At 37.0% G+C, this 20,127-nt stretch overlaps 1 protein-coding gene across 4 annotated transcripts in view; it reads left to right on the forward strand.

Moving 5' to 3' along the window:
• The window catches only part of UBR3 (ubiquitin protein ligase E3 component n-recognin 3), a 225,453-nt gene that overhangs the window by 38,134 nt on the left and 167,192 nt on the right, over window positions 1-20,127 (forward strand). For all 4 annotated transcript variants that reach the window (XM_084999433.1, XM_084999434.1, XM_084999435.1 and 1 more), the window contains exons 4-6: window positions 3,539-3,682; window positions 4,243-4,292; window positions 18,707-18,773. In XM_084999433.1, the coding sequence (XP_084855559.1) occupies window positions 3,539-3,682; window positions 4,243-4,292; window positions 18,707-18,773 (261 nt within the window). The remainder of the gene's footprint in view (window positions 1-3,538; window positions 3,683-4,242; window positions 4,293-18,706; window positions 18,774-20,127) is intronic.

The raw sequence follows: 20,127 nt of genomic DNA on the forward strand, positions 1-20,127 counted from the left end.
CACAACAGAGCTGCAGGGACTATTAGATAGAATCAGATGATCTAACATACATACAATTTACATCCCAGGAGGAAAGGAGAGTGGGAAGAGGGCAGAAAAACATTTGAAAGAATCATAGCTAAAATTCCCCCAAATGGATTGATTTATAGATTCAAGAAGCTTAATGAACCCCAAACATGATAAATGTAAATACTGTAACATCTGGATACTTCCTAGATTCCATGCAGAGGGACTAGCATATGAAAATATTTATGGGTGAGAATGAACTTACTTTTTAAAAAAGGTACTAAAAAGGGTATTGTTGAAATGAAATGAATGTAGGGGGATAGTGGCAAAAATAAGGCTACTGCATTAGGCTAGCCAGATTAGGTAGGCCCTTGTTAGTTATTTAAGGGGTTTTATATCTTATCCTGAATGTAGCAGGAAGTCATGAAAATATTTTTTGCTTAAGAGTGACGTGATCAGATATGTACTTTAAAAAGGTGGCTTGTGGAGTTCCCGTCGTAGCTCAGTGGTTAACGAATCTGACTAGCATCCATGAAGTTGTGGGTTTGATTCCTGGCCTCACTCGGTGGGTTAAGGATCTGGCATTGCTGTGAGCTGTGGTGTAGGTCACAGATGTGGCTCACTCGGCTCGGATCTTGCATTGCTCTGGCTGTGGCCTGCAGCTACAGCTGCAGTTCGACCCCTAGCATGGGAACCTCCATATGCTGCAGGTGCGGCCCTAAAAAGCAAAAATAAATAAATAAATAAATAAATAAATAAATAAAATGAAAAGGTAGCTTACTATTTTTTTTTAATTTTTATTTTTATGGCCACACCCATGGCATGTGGAAATTCCTGGGCCAGGCATCGAATCTGAGCAGAGCTGCAGCTGTAGCAGTGCTGGATCCCTTAACCCACTGTGCTGGCTGGGGATTGAACCTGCACTTCCACAGCAACCCAAGCTGCTGCAGTTGAATTCTTAACCCACTGTGCCATGGCAGGAACTCCAGCTTGTGGTTTTAGCTAAGAGTAGATGGGAAGGGGCAAGAACAGAAGCTCAAGTGCGGTAGCCTAGGATAAAATGATGGTAGCTTGTGTTTGAGTTTTGGTGATGAAGCTGGAGAGAGTTCAAAATTATACCTGGAGATCTGTTATTTATTCAACCTAAAAAGTGGTTCTTTATTCAGAAACTATCAACTGTTGGGAAAAAGAGGAGCAAGTTGTTCTTAATCATTGTAGGAATGTATTTCTTGAGAATCATTTATGGCAATCGTCTCCTTATATTCCTACAATTCTTTTAAATTCTTATTTCTTGAAATTAAAAAAAAAAAAACAACAGAAGTCCCTAGCTAACTTCTAGTGATAGAAATTACATTAGATTTTGATTCAGAAGTTTAAAATTTGTGGTCTAGCTTCATTCCTAGTCATTCCTTGCTTACTCACTTATTAGCCATGTTATCTTGTAGGTCTCAGTTTCCTAACTTATAAAAATGGTTATTACTTTTTTTTTTTTTTGGTCTTTTTGCCTTTCCTAGGGCCGCTCCTGCAGCATATGGAGGTTCCCAGGCTAGGGGTCTAATCAGAGCTGTTGCTGCAAGCCTACACCACAGTCACAGCAATGTGGGATCTGGGGTAAATCTGCAACCTACACCACAGCTCACGGCAAAGCCGGATCGTTAACCCACTGAGCAAGGCCAGGGATCGAACCTGCAACCTCATAGTTCCTAGTCGGATTCGTTAACCACTGTGCCACGACTGGAACTCCAAAAATGGTTATTGTATGTTCATTTTTCTGAGGCTTATTGTAAGAGGTTGATAAAATATATTTTATTAAGTAAAAATATAAAATTTTGGAGTTCCCTTTGTGGCACAGTGGAAATGAATCTGACTAGGAACCGTGAGGTTGCAGGTTCGATCCCTGGCCTCACTTGGTGAGTAAGGATCTGACGTTGCTTATAGAACTACCATATGATCCAGCAATCCCACTCCTGGGTATATATCCAGACAAAACTATAATTCCAAAAGAAACACACAACCCAGTGTTCATAGCAGCACTATTCACAATAGCTAAGACATGGAAACAACCTAAATGTCCATCAACAGATGAATGGATTAAGAAGATGTGGGATATATGTATACAATGGTATACTACTCATCCATAAAAAGAAAAAAATAATGCCATTTGCAGCAATGTGGATGCAACAGAGATTCTCATACTAAGTGAAGTAAGTCAGAAAGAGAAAGACAAATACCATATTATATCATTTACATGTGGAGTCTAAAATGTGGCACAAATGAACCTATCTACAGAAACAGACTCACAGACATAGAGAACAGACTTGTTGTTGTCAAAGAGGAGAGGGGAGGGAGTAGGATGGACTGGGAATTTGGGGTAGGTAGATTTAGAATGGATAAGCAATGAGTTCCTACTGTATGGCACAGAGAACTACATACAGTCTCTTGGGATAGACCATGATGGAAGTTAAAATACAAAAAAGAATGTATGTATATGTATGACTGGGTCACTTTGCTTTACAGCAGAAATTGGCATTACATTGTAATTCAACTATACTTCAATTGAAAAAAGAAAAAGTGGCATTAATTAATATGCTGAAATTCTAAAGTGAAAGTTCTAGGATTAATTTTAGAACCTAAACTTTTCAGTATTTTTGGAATAAATTTGTTTTAGCTGATACAATGTAGAAATTATATTTTTAATTCCTTAAATGTGATTATAAAAACATTTTATGCTTGGTATACAGACATTAGGAGTAATCTCAGTTATAATATTTGAAAATTCCTCTCAGGCATTATCTTCTCCAGGAATTCTTTCCCAAAACTTTGCTTTGGATAAGTCTGACTACATTATGAGAGCACAGGCTGGCAAACCAAATGGTGAAGTCTGTTACATAATCATCACTTACCATGTTATCTCCCTTTTTTTAATTACTAATTTTAAGTTCCTTGAAGGCAGGAATCATGCCTTATTAACCTTTGCACCCTCTGTGTCTTGTATATAATCTCTGGTGTATTTTAGATGCCTGGTTACTTAGTGGATTTTGTTATATGCTATTCTTTTTTTTTTTTTTTTGTCTTTTTAGGGCTGCATCTGCAGCATATGGAGGTTCCCAGACTAGGGGTCTAATCAGAACTGTAGCTGCCGGCCTACACCACAGCCACAGCAATGCAGGAGCCGAGCTGCTTCTGCGACCTACACCACAGCTCAGGGCAATGCTGGATCCTTAACCCACTGATTGAGGCCAGGGGTCGAACCCACAACCTCATGGTTCCTAGTTGGATTTGTTTCCATCACGCCACGATGGGAACTCTTCGTTATATGTTATAAACATGCTGTGCATTCATTCTGAGATTGTTAATGCCAAACATGAGCACAAAACGGTTGTCTGAAGCTATTTTACATTATCCATTTTAGGGTTTCCCCTCCATTAGAATATTTATCTGTTTTATATATGTATACTTAGTTACTGAGATGGCTATACTTTTATTTCAAATTTAATATTTTTTCTGATTTTAAATTTATTTTAAATATTAGGTCTTGGAGAAAATGCTTGTGCAAAGAAAAGTCATGAAAAGTACCTTATAGCTTTGAAGAGCTCTGGACTTACTTATCCTGAGGATAAACTTGTATATGGTATACAAGAGCCATCTGCTGGCACTAGCACTCTGGCAGGTCAAGGTTTGTCTAAATATTTAATTTGAACACTGATAACTTTTCTGTACTAAAACAAAAATCCGCATACTTTACTCATTAATGAAGAGATTTAAGTGCTGTGTCATTTTTTTGTAAGGAAAGTAGTAAAAGTGGTAAAATTTTGGAAGCAAGAAAGAATAGACTAATCAAAGAAGATACTGCATTTTTCCTAAATGGAATTCGGTTAGTTTATTAAAGGTTCTGCTTCTAACTCATGAAAAATGTAGCAGTTGCTATTTAAGAGTAGCCCAAAATTTGAATAGCTCAATATTTTAGTAAACCATGGTTTAAATATAAAAAGAAAGAGATCCTTCTGAATCACCATTTGTGTTTATTAAATCAGGGTATTCTCTAGAGATTTCCTATTGAAGTATAAACCTATAAGGCCCAAATTTATTAAAGGTCAATATTGAATTCTGCCAGGATACTATTAGAATGAATTGTCTTGACAAAACTTGGCTTTTGATATTGCTGTGTCTCAAAATACTTATAAAGTAAGCAATGTATAACAACTATGAAGGACAATTTTTTTCTCCTTTCCAAAGGTTTTGCAGGTGCAACAGGAACATTGGGACAACTAGATTCTTCAGATGAGGTGAGATTTAACATTTGAAACTTTTTGAAAGAGTTTTAAAAGTTTTGTAACTACCATACAGATTTGTGGATGTTGCTTAGTTTGAGTTCCTCGTTTTGTAGTTATGGACACTGCAGCCCTTAAGATCACACAGTTGCTTAGTGACAAGACAAGGACTACAACAACATTTCTATTTTTTGTTTGTAAATTCATTTCTTTTTTCACAGTCTAGAAATAGGAAATAAGGAATTCCTTTGTGGTGCAGTGGGTTATGGATCTGGCGTCACCTCAGTGGCTCAGGTTGCTGCTGTTGTGTGGGTTTGATCTTGACTCCTAGCCTGGGAACTTCCACATACCATGGGTGTGGCCAAAAAAAAAAAAAAAAAGAAAGGAAAATAAATGAGAGATAGATAATTCTCCTATGAAGAGACCCTCAAATTTATCCAGTTGTCATATGTACAGTGAATTTATTTTAAAAAAACTTAGGTAAGTCTAGAATAAGTTACTAGAAGAATATGAAATGTAGTTGCTTTTCTAATCTCATATAAAGTTATATCTTATATGTCAAGGATTATTATTATTATTTTTGCCTCTTTAGGGCTGCACCTGTGGCATATGGAAGTTCCCAGGCTAGGGGTCCAATCGGAGCTGGAGCTGCTGGCCTACACCACAGCCACAGCAATGTGGGATCCGAGCTACTTCTGTGACCTGTACCAAGCTCATGGCAATGCTGGATCCTCAACCCACTGAGTGAGGCCTGGGATCAAATTTGTGTCCTCATGGATCCTCGTCAGGTTCATTACCGCTGAGCCACAATGGGAACTCCAAGGATTATTATTTTTTTTTTAAAGCAGTGTATGTATTGGTAAATAGACTGTCAGTTGAAATTTCAGTTTTTATAGTGTTTATTAATAATAAATGTTTCTAATAAATTCCTTATAACATTCCTGTTTTTTAATTAGTATGCAGTTTAAAAGGAAAAATTGCTTTTTTAGTCTATGTGTTTAATCTTGATATTTGTAGAATTTAAATTTCATATTTTTATTGATCTATACATTTAGTGCTTGAAATTTAAAAAACTAAATTGTATTACATTTAATACTTTTTTTTTTCTCTATGAAGACTTATTTTGCAAAGGTAATATATGAACTAAGCCAAATATCCTCTTTTTGGAAGTGTGATTTCCTTCATGGAAATGTAATTGATCTAATGCCTTATAATATAAACTTTTTTTTTTTTTTGCTTTTTAGGGCTGCACCCGTGGCATATGGAGGTTCCCAGGCTAGGGAGCTACAGCTGCCAGCCTGTGTCACAGCCACAGCAATGCCGGATCCAAGCCACATCTGCGGCCTATAGCACAGCTCATGGCAATGCCGGATCTTTAACCCACTGAGCGAGGCCAGAGATCAAACCTGCAACCTCATGGTTCCTAGTTGGATTCGTTTCTGCTGCACCACGACAAGAACTCTAATATAAACTTTGTAGTAGTATTTCCCCCCCCAGGAAAGCTCCCACAAAATGCAGCATTTTGTGGTGTCTCATTTTGGACTAATATTTTAAAAGAGTTTTCAACAACTTGGACAGGCAGTTTCATATGCTGCTTAGAAACTGGACTTGGAATTAGAATATCTGGGTTTGAATCACACCAATTGGTAGTGTGACTTTGGATAAGTGTTTTGACTTCTCCATGCCTCAATTTCCTCATCTGTAAAATGGAGGTAATAATATAGTACTTAACACCTGGGGTTATTATGATGCTTGAATCAATTAATATATGTAAGCACTTAAAGTAGTAGTGCCTGGGATATTGTAACACTATATATATGTTTGTCTAGTAAAGAAATTAAAATAAAATCATTTAGAAATTGTTATAAATGGTTAGCTGTAATTTTTGCTTTTTGTTAGCTTTAAAGAGTTACTTCTAAGAATAGTGTTGCTATAATGACGAATGGGGAAAACTTGCTAGTGCTTAAAATAGGCTTTCAAAAATATATAAACTATTGACTAAAACAGTAATAATTTCATTCTGAAGCTGGGAGAAGGGAGTGTTGGGGGTAAGAATGCTAATTCTTTCTGTGTCAAAGAAGGAAGTGATTAGATAATAGACATATGATTTTAAATTGCTTATTCTGCTTGCCTTTTTTGTTGTTGTTGTTGTCTTTTTGCCATTTCTTGGGCCGCTTCCGCGGCATATGGAGGTTCCCAGGCTAGGGGCTGAATCGGAGCTGTAGCCACAGGCCTACGCCAGAGCCACAGCAACTCGGGATCCGAGCCATGTCTGCAACCTACACCACAGCTCACGGCAACGCCGGATCCTTAACCCTGAGCGAGGTCAGGGATTGAACCTGCAACCTCATGGTTCCTAGTCGGATTCGTTAACCACTGAGCTACGATGGGAACTCCTGTTCTGCTTTCTTTAACGGCATTTTGTATGGAAGTGGAATGGCCTCTCAAAGGTGACATCCGGGAATACTAGTTGATATGAATGGGTGCAGGAACCCTTCCTTGGCTAAAGCCAGCCAAACCAGAAAGGGGCCTTGTATCTATGCTTATCAGTTGGAAGATAGAAATGTATTTATTGCATAATGAAATGGTTCACTATTATTACAAAACATCTTATTAGAATAATCTAAATATCTTAATGTGATCTGGAACAATAAAAATCTATAGTTTTATATTTGTTTTTAATAAAGTAGGTTAAAACCTTCATATTGTGGAGTTCCCGTTGTGGGTCAGTGGGTTACGAACTCTACTGGTATCCATGAGGATGTGGGTTCGATCCCTGGCCTCCCTTAGTGGGTTAGGGGTCTGGCATTGTGGTAAGCTATGGTGTAGGTCACAGACTCAGCTCAGAGCTGGCATTGCTGTGCCTGTGACATAGGCCGGCAGCTGCAGCTCCAATTCGACGCTTAGCCTGGGAACTTCCATATGCTGTGAGTGCGGCCCCTTAAAAAAAAAACCAGCAACAAGAAAGCTTCATATTGTTTTAGTATATTATTTTGTATGTATAATGATTTTTTTTTTTTTTTTTTTTTTTTTTTTTTTTGCTTTTTTGGGCCTCACCTGAGGCATTTGAAAGTTTCCTGGCTAGGGGTTGAATTGGAGCTACAGCTGCCGGCCTGTGTCAGAGACACAACAATGCCAGTTCTGAGCCAGGTCTGCGACCTACACCACAGCTTATGGCAGTGCCGGATCTTTAACCCACTGAGTGAGGCCAGGGATCGAACCCACATCCTCACTGGATACTAGTCGGGTTCATTTCCTGATCTTTAATATGGATACTTTTTCCTCTATATAGGGAAAAAGTTAGTCATTTTTGTTTTGGCCTAAGCTCTCCAGATTAGCTTTTCAGTCTCCCGTGGAGACTTTAATTGTACATACCTGCATTGCAACAACACTGTATTCTATGGTAGAGTACTGAAAGTAGATCCATTTGGTGTGTGTGTGTGGGTGGGAAGCTTTTGAATTTCTCCTGGAAGTAATGTCTTTTTCTTTCTTTTTTTTTTAGCTGAGTTTTCTTTTTAGTTCCAGCACTCTATGATTGACTGATCATGTTAACTCTTTGGTGTGTTTTGCCCAGCCAATAGCTCCTTTTTCATTGTGTTTTTTTTGTTTTTGTCTTTTTAGGGCCACACCCGCAGCATATGGAGGTTCCCAGGCTAGGGGTCTAATTGGAGCTGTAGCCGCCTGCCTACACCACAGCCACAGTAACATGGGATCCGAGCCACGTCTGCAACCTACACCATAGCTCACAGCAATGCTGGATCCTTAACCCACTGAGCAAGGGCAGGGATCGAATCTGCAACCTCATGGTTCCTAGTTGGATTCGTTTCTGCTGCGCCGTGACGGGAACTCCATCCTGGAATTAGTTTCTTGAGGGATATCAGAAGATTTGAAATTGGGCCTTTTTTTCTTCATTACTATTGTTTCTGCTCTTTTTTGGGGGGGGCCATATGGAAGTTTCAGATTTGATCTGAGCCGCAGCTGTGATCTACACCACAGTGGCGGCAACATTGGATCCTTAACCCACTGCACCAGGCTGGGGATCACTCTCATGCCTCAGCAGCAGCCTGAGATGCTTGCAGAGACAACGCTGGATACTGTGCCATAGTGGGAACTCTCCATTAGCTTCTGCTCTTGTTCTTCTTAGTTCCTCCCTTCTGTTAATTTCTCTTGGATACTTTGTTCTAGCAACTGCTCTGTGTAATGTAATTTATATAATCATTTGTTCCTTAATTATGATTATGTCTCAGTGTAAATCATAGTAAATACTTTTTGATAGTGACAGCTTCAAAATACTTCATTTCTGTATGTATTCTTACAAAATGCTTTTTTTGTGATAGTAGCTGAGAACACTTACTTTCAGAGTACGTGAAGGTATATTTAAAAACAGTTTAGACTTTTTGATCTTTGTTTTTTGATCTTTAAATTATATTTTACAATTAAAGTTTTAATCTGTTAAAAAGTATTTTATAGACATATCATATTTTCTCATTGGAATGAAAAAAAGGATCATTTGGGCATCTGAAAGCTTAAGAATTTGAAGTAGAGTTGTTTAGCTGAAAGTAGATTGAAGGGATATCTACTTTGGTATTTCTTTAAGAGAAATTTGATGTTTAGAGTTAGGCATATCAAAGTTTGCATGCTGCCTCATAACATCACTATGTTTTTTGCCAGGTTTTACACTTCTGAACATCAATTTTCTCATGGAAAAATGGTGATAATTCTAATGTTAGGATTAAATGGGATAACATATGGATTACCTATCATGAACCAATGTAAATTAGGTTCTTGATAAATGTTTTCTGTCCTAGTGCTTTATATGTAGAAGGGATTCAAATACTTAAGTTTTGAGCTATTGTGGGTCATATTATAGACATTTCTGCTCATTTTTCCGGAGGAAATAGTTTGTGAAAACATGGCTTAAGAGTAATGAAGTTTATCTTTAAAAATTTATATTAAAGGTTTAACCAAATATCACACAAATACATTATAGTTGTTTTGCCAGATAATTCCAGTAAAGTGAAAGTCCTTTCTCTGCCCTCCATAATAACAGCTCCTCCTCTGGGTGACTTCAGTTAGTAGTTTGGTGTTCTTAACAGATCCTTTTCTATGTAATCAAGTTATTGGTTAATAGAAAGGTATAGTGTGTGTGTACGTAAATAAAAAAATGTAATAGGAGTTCCTGTTGCGGCTCAGCAGAAATGAATCTGACAAATATCCATGAGGACGTGGGTTCAGTCCCTCACCCTGTTCGGTGGGTTAAGGATCCGGCGATGCCCTGAGCTGCGGTGTAGGTCGCAGATGTGGCTTGGTTCAGCTATGGTATAGGCTGAACGCTGCAGCTCTGATTTGACACCTAGTCTGGGAACTTAAATATCACAGGTTTGGCCCTAAAAACCAAAACAAAAAAAGTAATAGTATTTTGTGTTCTTTTTAAATTTACTCTGTAACTTATTGTGCAAATTCATCTTTGGCAATATTTTCTTTCCATCTGCTGTGTAGCATTCTGAAATATGAATAAAGTATAGTTTTTCTAATCATTTTTATAATTTCCACTTTTTTATTACAAGATATAATGCTTATATTTTTTTGTGCAGACATGCAAATAGTTCTCTAAGATGTGGAATTGCTAAATTATATGGTATGCATATCTTAAATTTTACTAGATTGTATTTTTCTGACTATAAAAGTCACACACGTATTTAAAGTATAAGTATGGAAAAATACAGAGTACGGCTAGTCATAGAAGGGTTGTAGTGGTAGGAAACTTTCTATTTAAGATTGTGAGATTGATCAGAATTTTTTTATTTTCCTTTTTGGTTGCCCCTGTGGCCTATGGAGTTCCTAGGCTAGAGGTCTAATCCAAGCCAAAGCTGCAGCCTACATTTCAGTTGTGGCAATGCTGGATCCTTAACCCACTGCTCCAGACCTGGTATCGAACCTGTGTCCCTGCTGCTGCGGAGACATGGTTGATTCTATTGTGCCACAGTGGGAACTCCATGATCATAATTTTTAATACAAAAAATTCATTTATGTTTTATTGAAGTATGCACTACAGAGTCAAATCTTGAGTTAGAAAAGTCATGTGATATAACAAAACAAAGATGAGAATCCATCATTTTTCCTAGGAGGGGACAGTTTGACGGTTTAAAAGGAATTATGAATGCTGGACCTTAAAGTTCATCGTGCCTAACTTTCTTATAGATGAGAAAGCTGAATTCCAAAGAATTAGCTGATTCATTCAAGCAAGTGAATTTATCTACTTAGTAGTGCATTTGGAAGTGGATACTAGGTCTCCTCTTTGCAGTTCTAGAAATTTTTATGTAAAGTGGATAAATTACCCTTTTTTTTTTTTTTTTTCCAGCCGTGCCCATGGCACGTGGAAGTTCCCAGGCCAGGGATCCAACCTGCGCCACAGCAGTGACCTGAGCCACTGTAGTGAAAATGCCAGATCCATAACCCACTGACCCACAAGGGGACTCCAAACCACTGTTCTTTTTATTTCCATCTAGCAAATTTGTCCTAAACCTTGTGGCTTAACATTACCTTTTTTCCCCCTCACAATTTTATGACTCAAGAATTTGGGAAGGGCAGCTGAGCAGTTCTTACTTGGGTTATCTCATGAGGTTCCTATTAGCTGTTGGCTGCAACTGCAGTCGTCTGAAGACTCAGCTGAGGTGGAGATTTAAGATGGCTTATTGACAAGGCTGGCAGTTGATGTTGACTGTGCAGAGAGAACTCAGCCTGCATTGGCTTTTCCTGTATGGTGATCTCAAGTTGTTGGACTTCTCAATTACTGGCTTCTCCCTGGATGAGTAGCTTGAGAGCAGAAGCTGTAGAGCCCTTTTCTGAGCTAGCCTGGAAAGTTACATAGTATCAATTCCACTGCATCCTCTTGTTTGGGAGTTGCTAAAGTGGGCTTAGATTCAATGGGAGAGAACATAGATTCCACCTCTGGAAGGGAGGAGTGTCAAAGAATTTGTAAAGAGCTCTTAAAACTTCTTCAACCAGAATGTGACATTTACCATTCTTTCCCCTGGATTCTTCTTCTTCTTCTTTTTTTTTTTTTTTCTTTTTTTCTTCTTTCTTCTTTTTTGGGGCTGGACCTGCGGCACATGGAAGTTCCCAGGCTAGGGGTCTAATCAGAGCTATGGCCTACACCACAGCCACAGCAACTCTGGATCTGAGTTGTGTCTGAGACCTATACCACAGCTCATGGCAACACTGGGTCCTTAAACCCACTGAGTGAGGCCAGGAATCGAACACTGCATCCTCATGGATCCTAGTAGGGTTCTTTAACCACTGAGCCACAAAGAGAACTCTGGATTCTTCTGATAGCCTAGAAATGACTAGTGATTATAGCTAAATAATGTACCTATAATTGATTATGTGTTTTTTCATTTATTTCAGTGGTACTTGTCTGTTGGGAAAAACTATAACTTATAATGAAATACTACTGTAGCCAGAAATGTGTCTTGTAATGTTTTAAATAAGATCAAACTTTTCCTTAATTATATTAGTTATTATTGTACCTCAAGAGAACGAAAGCTTATATTTAAAGATGTAAGTTATTTTTTAAAAAGTCAGTCTTACCTTTGTAAAACAGAAGGGGATATGCTAAAACTCTACTAGCATTCATTGCAGCTTAAGGAACAAAATATAGTTTTGAATTTAGTTAATACTGAAATTAAACAATTACAACTCTGCTAATCTCTTCTTGGTGTCTCCTATTTTATTCTGCTTTTATTTCTTTATTTTTTTATTTTTTATTTTTTATTTTTATTTTTTGGTCTTTTTGCTATTTCTTGGGCAGCTCCCGCGGCATATGGAGGTTCCCAGGCTAGGGGTCTAATCGGAGCTGTAGCCACCGGCCTACACCAGAGCCACAGCAACGCGGGATCCGAGCCACGTCGCAACCTACACCACAGCTCACGGCAATGCCGGATCGTTAACCCACTGAGGAAGGGCAGGGACCGAACCCGCAACCTCATGGTTCCTAGTCGGATTCGTTAACCACTGCACCACGACAGGAACTCCTGCTTTTATTTCTTAATGAGGAACATTATTTTATTAGGACCAATGATCTACATGGAAAAAAATTCCTTTTGGACCTTCGTATCATAAATAAGAGTTAACTGATTTTTTTTTTTTTTTGCTTTTCAGGGCTGCACCTGCCACATATGGAAGTTCCCAGGCAGGCTAGGGGTTGAATTAGAGCTGCATCTGCTGGCCTACACCACAGCTACAATGCCAGATCTAAGCTGTGTCTGCAACCTACACCATAGCTCACAGCAATGCTGGATCCTTAACCCACTGAGCGGCCAGGGATCCAACTCACATCCTCATGGATATTAGTTCAGCTTGTAACCCTCTGAGCCACAATGGGAACTTCCAAGTTAATTGAGTTTTAGTTTGATTTATTTAGAGGGAAGAAGAAAAGAATATCCATCTGCTCACTTAAAAATTAATGATACTGACATTTTAAATTTGTATTGTACTAATAGTCTTTTCAAAGCATTTTTATATATATTATGTAAATGCATTATTAAAAAGGCAAGCAGAAATTTAGTAAAGGTTAAAATAAAGGAGAAAGTAAGTGAAAGGATTAGGTAAATGGAGAGTATGATAAAAGAGTACCCAGATACAAATGTTCTTCAACAAATACCTATTTTATGCTATTTCAAAATTTTATTCTAAGCTTTTAAAGCCGTATTATATTTTATTTTGCAATGTAGGCACAAATGATGTTTGCTTTTAGTATATATATTTGAAATTTAATGAAGAGCTGAATATGGCTTAAGGATTGGAATTTCTACACCCTTACCTTACAGGCCCATGGGATTATTGAACAAACCCTTTTTTGTGATTTCATTGTTATAATTTAACAACTATATAAAAAGGAAGACAGGGTGAGAAGAGAGCAGTGACATCTCAAAAACTACCATAGAGAGGGAATTATAGCAATTAAAAAAGTACTGTAAGGTAGAATTTAGAATTGGAAGATATCCTAGGGGTAATCTAATGCTGTCTCTTTGTATTAAAAATGAAGAATTTTGCTCTGACAGCAGCAAGATTTTACCTGTTTGTAAAGAGTTTTATTTGAATGAGTGTACATATTACTGGCTACTTAATTTTATTCACGCAAGTTGTGTCGGATATTTGTACCTGCTGTCCCTAGAGTAACAGAACATTATGTACTCAGCAGTGCTATTTATACACATGGCAGTCTTCATACTACTACTTCTTGCTTTTTTGTGTGTGTAGCTAATACATAATAGTAGAAAATGTTCTTTGTGTTGTATGGAACCAAAAAGGAAATATAATAGGAGTGCATTTTAACTTTATGAAGTATTTTAAAATGTAAATTTATGTTTATTCATTTTTTCATTCAGATTTATTTATAACCATCAGAGAATTCAGAAGAAAATTATCTCTGGTATTGTATGTACATGGGTGTAGTAGCGAGTTTCTTAGGATAGAATCTTTTAGATCAAGATAACTTCTCAAGGGATGATTGTATTCACTGTGGCCATTACTATAAGCAATATCCTGTTTATCTGGGTTCAGTGACCAGATCATCATTACTCTCTATGACTTTGATGTATTTATCTGTTAATAAGATGAAATCATTTAAAGCACTTTTCCCCTTGTGTAACTATGAAAATATGAATGTTCAGTATGGAAAAACTGAAGAAAAAAGTATAAAAAAGAAAATATCTTCAGCTGTACTATCCAAAGATAACCATTGATTTATTAATTTTGCTTGTTTACTTCTGGTCCTCTGTTTTGTATACTCTTACATAATTGAGAAACAATCACTTAGCAAAATAAAGTTTCTACGTGGATATGCTCCCAAAAGTCTTGCCTTTATTCGAGAGAACCAATGAATAATTAAAATTAATTTGTCAAAACTTGTAGCAAAAGAAGGATTATTGAAAGTCAAAGTAGCTTGTGATAAATGAATACGTAAAAGAAAAATATTTTATTTTTAGAGATATAAGGTTTAATTTTAATTATTTTTCATGAATTACATTAATGTTAAAGTATATGGTGGGGAATCATAGAAACTTTTGGTGAGAAAGCTTTAGAGATACCTAATATATTTCTTTTCCAGTTTAGGAATGTTACAATATTTCTGACAGTTGTTAAGCTTCTCCATTCACACTTGCAGTGGTGGGAAGTTTACCTAGTTTATGAGGCAACTAGCTCTACTTATTAGGACATTCTTCTCAATACTGCATTAAATATAATTTTCACACATTTCTTCTTGTTTACCCCCATAGAAATATGTTTTATTCCCATAAGACACCTCTTTAACTACTTAGCTTTAGTTGTTTGATATTCTTTACTGTTCATAGCTTTTCTTTTATTCATTCTCTTTTGAAAAATCTATGAGCTGATTCAGTATGGAGTGATAAGAACACTTCCTGAAGCATGTTATGGTTTCCCTAGGGCCTGAGGTTTTGTGTTAGCCTTTTAGCAGCTATGCTGGAGTGTGGCAGGAGTCCCACATTCAAATGAAATGCCCAGGTCCCCCACCCACCCACCCCTTCAGATTTATAGCTGACAAGGTTTAGATCTCCCTCTCTGCTTTGTACTTGCAGAATTGATTTAAAGCAAACAATCTCAGATTACAGTGGTTTACATAAACCTCTGTTTCATTGTATTGTAGTCTCTCAAGATCTCCTTCGGATTTTTAAAAAAATAACCTGATACGTTGAAATTTTTTTTTTTTTGCCTTGTATATTCTGTATTAACATTCTTCGATTATTGGACTGTGGGAGTGTGGGACTTGTAATAGATAAAGCAGTAATCTGTTGTCTTGAGCAGATCATTGTGCTTAGGATTGAAAATAAGAATTAGTATTTAAAACATATTGGCTTAAGGCTACAATTTATAATAGTTGAATAAATAAAAAAGAAATGTTAACAAAAGATAATGAAATTACCTTTACTCTGGCGCTTAGAGGTGACTTACTATAAGCATATATATCCTAAAAGATTTTATGTACAGCATAATTTAATTGCTTCATGCTATATATGCTATTCTGTATTCTGCTTTCTCACTAATGGTAGTTTTGAAGATCTGTAACAAGAAGTGTATTTTAACAGATTTTATTTGTGTGTATTACTAGTACTTAAATGGTTTCATATTCCATATGCTATTCTATATAGCATACTTCTTTCATAATAATATATTTTTTCTTTTTTTCTTTTTATGGCCGCATCTGTGGCATATGGAAGTTCCCAGGCTAGGGGTCGAATCAGAGCTGCAGCTAAGGTCTACACCACAGAAACAGCAATGGCAGATCTGAGCAGTGTCTGCAACCTACACTGCAGCTTGTGGCAACCTCAGGTCCTTAACCCACTGAGTTAGGCCAGGGGTCCAACCTGCATCCTCATAGAGAGATGACATCAAATCCTTAACCTACTGAGCTACAATGGGAATTCCTGTAATAATAGTTTTTGAACATCTGTCTGGTCACAATGAATATAGACCTTTAGTATGGTTTTTCTTCATAGGGTATATGTGTGCTATAATTTATTTACCTAATCCCCCTGCTATTGGAAACCAAAGATTCTTTTTTTTTTTAAAATTATAGATAACATTATGATGGGTAGTTATGCATATAGTCCTTATTCACTTGTCTGATTATTTCTTTAGAATAAATTCCCATAATTAGAATTTCTGTTCCAATGATAAATACACTTTAAAAAACTTTTGACATATGTATCAATACATTGCCATTTAGGAAAATTGTTCTGTTATATGCTTTCTCAAACGGTGTATCAGAGTACCTGTTTTCTCACCAGTTTAGGTGGAGATAAACTCCCTTTCTAGCTGAGTTAGATCTCTACCATGATATCAAACTCAACTCACTGATCTTTATTTCTAGACTCTTGTCATTGTGCCTTTTTTCACACTGTCTTCTTGGAATGACTTTCCTCTCCTCTGTTTGGCTAATTTTACTTGTGCTTTAGAGTATAACATGGGGAAATTTATAAAACTTTTGTTGCTGTGACCATTACTTGATCAAGGACACTCTTTTCATAGGAGTTTGTATTTGGAATTAAGAAGTAATCCTAACCTGGAATATAAAATTAAAATTTGGGCAAGTCTTTTCTCTCTTCTTGGGAGAAGAGTTTCATAAATGGCTATTAGTTAAGATCTCAAACTTGGGAATTTTCTGGGTCTTCTGGCCTGGTTTTACATTCTTGTATGTGTCTTTTATTGCTCCAAACTGACTGAGTTTCTCCAAGGGCAAGGTGAGGGCGGCAGAGGAGAAGAGTGTAGTTTGACCGTTAGTTTTGCTGCCAAGTAGATGACCGTAGAGGCCTAGCTTTGGCGGGGGTTAACAGGGAGGGCATATTGAAGTGCTTAGTAAATGCTGAATGATTTAGCTAAGTAATGTCTCTGAGAAACCATAGACTGGTCCTGAGGACTGATGCTGGAGTTGGCATCAGCCTGAAATTAAGGCTGTGGTAGGCCAAGGAAATTGTACCAATAGGCAGAGCAGCAGCATAAACCTGAGGCTTTCTGCTTTAGAGATTTGATTTAATTGAGAAAGTATCTGGGAATTTGTACCATAGTTCTAATCTGCCACCAACATCACTAATTAACACAACAGACTATGTGCCAAAATGCTACCACACGTCTTTATAATACCAGTTGCCTCATATATGTTTGGAAAATAGGAAAAAGGTGTCAGTATAACTTGGAGGTTTTGGATTCCTGTTCAGGAGAGCTGGGATAACGGGGTAGAATTATATCCTTTAGCTTGAGGGGGAAACCCCCTGAACTGTGAAGGCAGCAGGAGCCTTTTTAGCAACATTGAAAGAAAATTAGAAATGAGCACCTGTACCCATGGCTCCCTCCCTAAGTGGCACATCCCTAGCCTTATGTTGGTTTCACTAGTAACAGGCTGCTTCCTCTCTCCTCTTCCCTCCAAGTTGTCTCAGCCAGCTAGCTTCCTGCTGGTGTTGTGGTACTTTGTTAACATCCCCTGATACAGGCTCACACCCCTCCAGGGTATTTGTTGGGGCATCCAGATGATCTCCCCAGGTACCAGTTATTGCTTTTGTTGCTTCTTTGGTTATAAACTTTTTGGTTACAAAATAGGTTGTGAGCGGTCTATCCCTTACTCCTTCCCTTAAGCCTTGCTATTTTAATTTTTATTATTTTTTTTTTTTTTGCTTTTTAAGGTTGCACCTGCAGCATATGGAATTTCTCAGGGTAGGGGTTGAATAGGAGCTGCAGCTGCCAGCCTAGGCCACAGCCACAGTGACTTGGGATCCAAACTGCATCTGCAACCTACGCCACAGCTCACAGCAATGCTGCATCTTTAACCCACTGAGTGAGGCCAGGGATTGAACCCACTTCCTCATGTATACTAGTTGCGTTTGTTACTGCTGAGCCACATTAAGAACTCCAAGCCTTGTTACTCTAATGTGAGTTTTGTTTTTCAGGAGTGGGTATATCACATGTGAGCACGTGTGTATTTTCTTGGATTTTTTTCCTAAGCACATTTTAATTTGTTTTTATTATTATATTTTTTGACCGTCAACTCATCTTCTAATATGCTTTGCTTATTTTTCAGAACTTGATCTCTTGAACTCATTTTGTTTGTCATACACTCTTCAAAGCCTTTCCTCTAGTCATTGTTTTAACCCTCTTCCCCTTTTCTCCTTCCTTGCTATGTTAATCTGTTCTCTCATTCCCTTTAGATTCTTTTTTTTTTTTTTTTTTTTTTTTTTTTTGTCTTTTCAAGGGCCGCACTCATGGCATATGGAGGTTCCTAGGCCAGGGGTCTGATCAGAGCTGTAGCTGCTGGCCTATACCACAGCCACAGCAACGAGGGATCCAAGTCACGTCTGCAACCTACACCACAGATCATGGCAACGCCAGATCCCTAACCCACTGAGTGATGCCAGGGATCGAACCCTCAACCTCACGCTTCCTAGTTGGATTTGTTAACCGTTGTGCCACCAAGGGAACTCCTCCCTTTAGATTCTTTGTGCATTTGTTATTATATTTATAAGGTTAAGAAAATTTTTGCTTTGGCATTTTGGGATATTTAAAAATCTTTCATTAGAAGCATAGATTGTTTAGAATTCATAAGGATTTTCATTATATATTTTAATTATTTTTCTAATTTTAAATTTAATTTTTAAAGTTAGCAACATTAAAATACATTTTATTAAAGCAAGTATATAAAATTGTTGATTAATAATGTATAAGCATTTCCATTAATCTGTGTTGGCTATTTTTAAAAGAATGACCATGATTTATTCAAATAAATAAATGTACAATAAAAATAATGTATAAGCATACCTATATTTTATATTTAACATTTATAAGCATATTAATATTTATATAAAATGTGTAAATTCTTGAAGAGAACTATTGATAATGCTGCTTTTGTTTTCCTCCAGGAGGATCAGGATGGGAGTCAAGGTCTGGGAAAGAGAAAGAGGGTCAAACTAAGCAGTAACACCAAAGGTATTTATATTTTGTTTTTTCCCTTGTATTAAAAAAAGCTTGATCACTGAGAATATGTGGTTGGCTAAGCATATTGACATCAAAGCTGTTTGAAGGCAGAATTATGTTATTAGATTTGTGTAATGATAAAATGTTGTTGGGGGTGATTATATGGGACCTCAAAACCAAGTAAAACCTTTACTATTGGGATATTTATTTTCTTCATAAAATGAGCAATATCATATTTGAGCCAGAAAAAAAGTCTTTTCACTGAATCTTTGATTTAGATCCAGCATTTTTGTTGTAAAGTTTTAATTTGGTTTACATCTTTTTATAAACTGGGGTATGCAGTGGACAAGCCAGGGATGGATTGTGTGTGTGTGAGAGAGAAAAATAACAAGAGTGAAAGAGAATGAGAATGAGTGAGAATAAAAGATGCTCACCACATATTAAGGGCTCAGTAAAGACTCAATATTTATTTATGTAAAGAAGGAAGTAGATAATGCTTGTAATGAGGGACCATATTAGTAATGGTAATGAGTAATATTTGCTAAACTTTTTGTATATGCCAGACATAGTGTTAATTATGTCACATGTGTTGTTGCACCTAATTCTCAAAGAAACCTTATGAAGCTGGTTTTATTATTATTACTGTTTTATGAATGAGGAAAGGGAGGCATGTTAGGCATAACGGCTAATGAGAGATAGGTCCTTAATTCAAATCCCAGACTTTAAATGCTTTATCACTATATTTTTTCTTAACCTCCCTAAAAGCTTTTCTGGAGTACTTATTAGTTGGAAGCCTGTGCTCTGGATTTTTGCCATGGACTTCCAGATCTTAACATAGTATATTTTCTGGATTAGTATGATCTGCTAGCAAGCCTCCAGAGGTTAAAATATTATTTTAAGGCAGAGATTCTTACTTCTGGTGCTATGTCTTGTGGAATGTTTAAGACTGCTTGGGAGGTGGAGCAAGCAGGCATTGTCAATTGAGGCTCATTTATAAGTGTGTTCTGGTTATATGCTGCTGCGTTTAATTTATAGACTGCTAGCAAAGGGCATGAAATTTGGTTTGCTGTCTAGGATGCACACATGAAACATGTTCCCCTTCTTCCTGTCCCAGCAGAGAACCTGAATGCCTGAAAGAAATTAGAAACCCCTTTGGCTACCTGGGGTGATTTACCAGAGTTGTCCATATGTTTACCTTAGTTCTTAAGACACAACTGTATTGAAGCAGATTATTATGCGTATATTTGCATTTAAGTTTGATTTACTAGAGTTGTCCATATGTTTACCTTAGTTCTTAAGACACATCTGTATTGAAGCAGATTATTATGCATATATTTGCATTTAAGTTTTAGGGATGTTCAGAAAA

Source organism: Sus scrofa, chromosome 15 (genome assembly GCF_054392235.1).
Source record: "Sus scrofa isolate SSC_HxYL_T2T_F1_AM1 chromosome 15, Sscrofa_HxYL_maternal_Yorkshire_Landrace_v2.0, whole genome shotgun sequence".
In the NCBI taxonomy this organism is placed as follows: Eukaryota; Metazoa; Chordata; class Mammalia; order Artiodactyla; family Suidae; genus Sus; species Sus scrofa.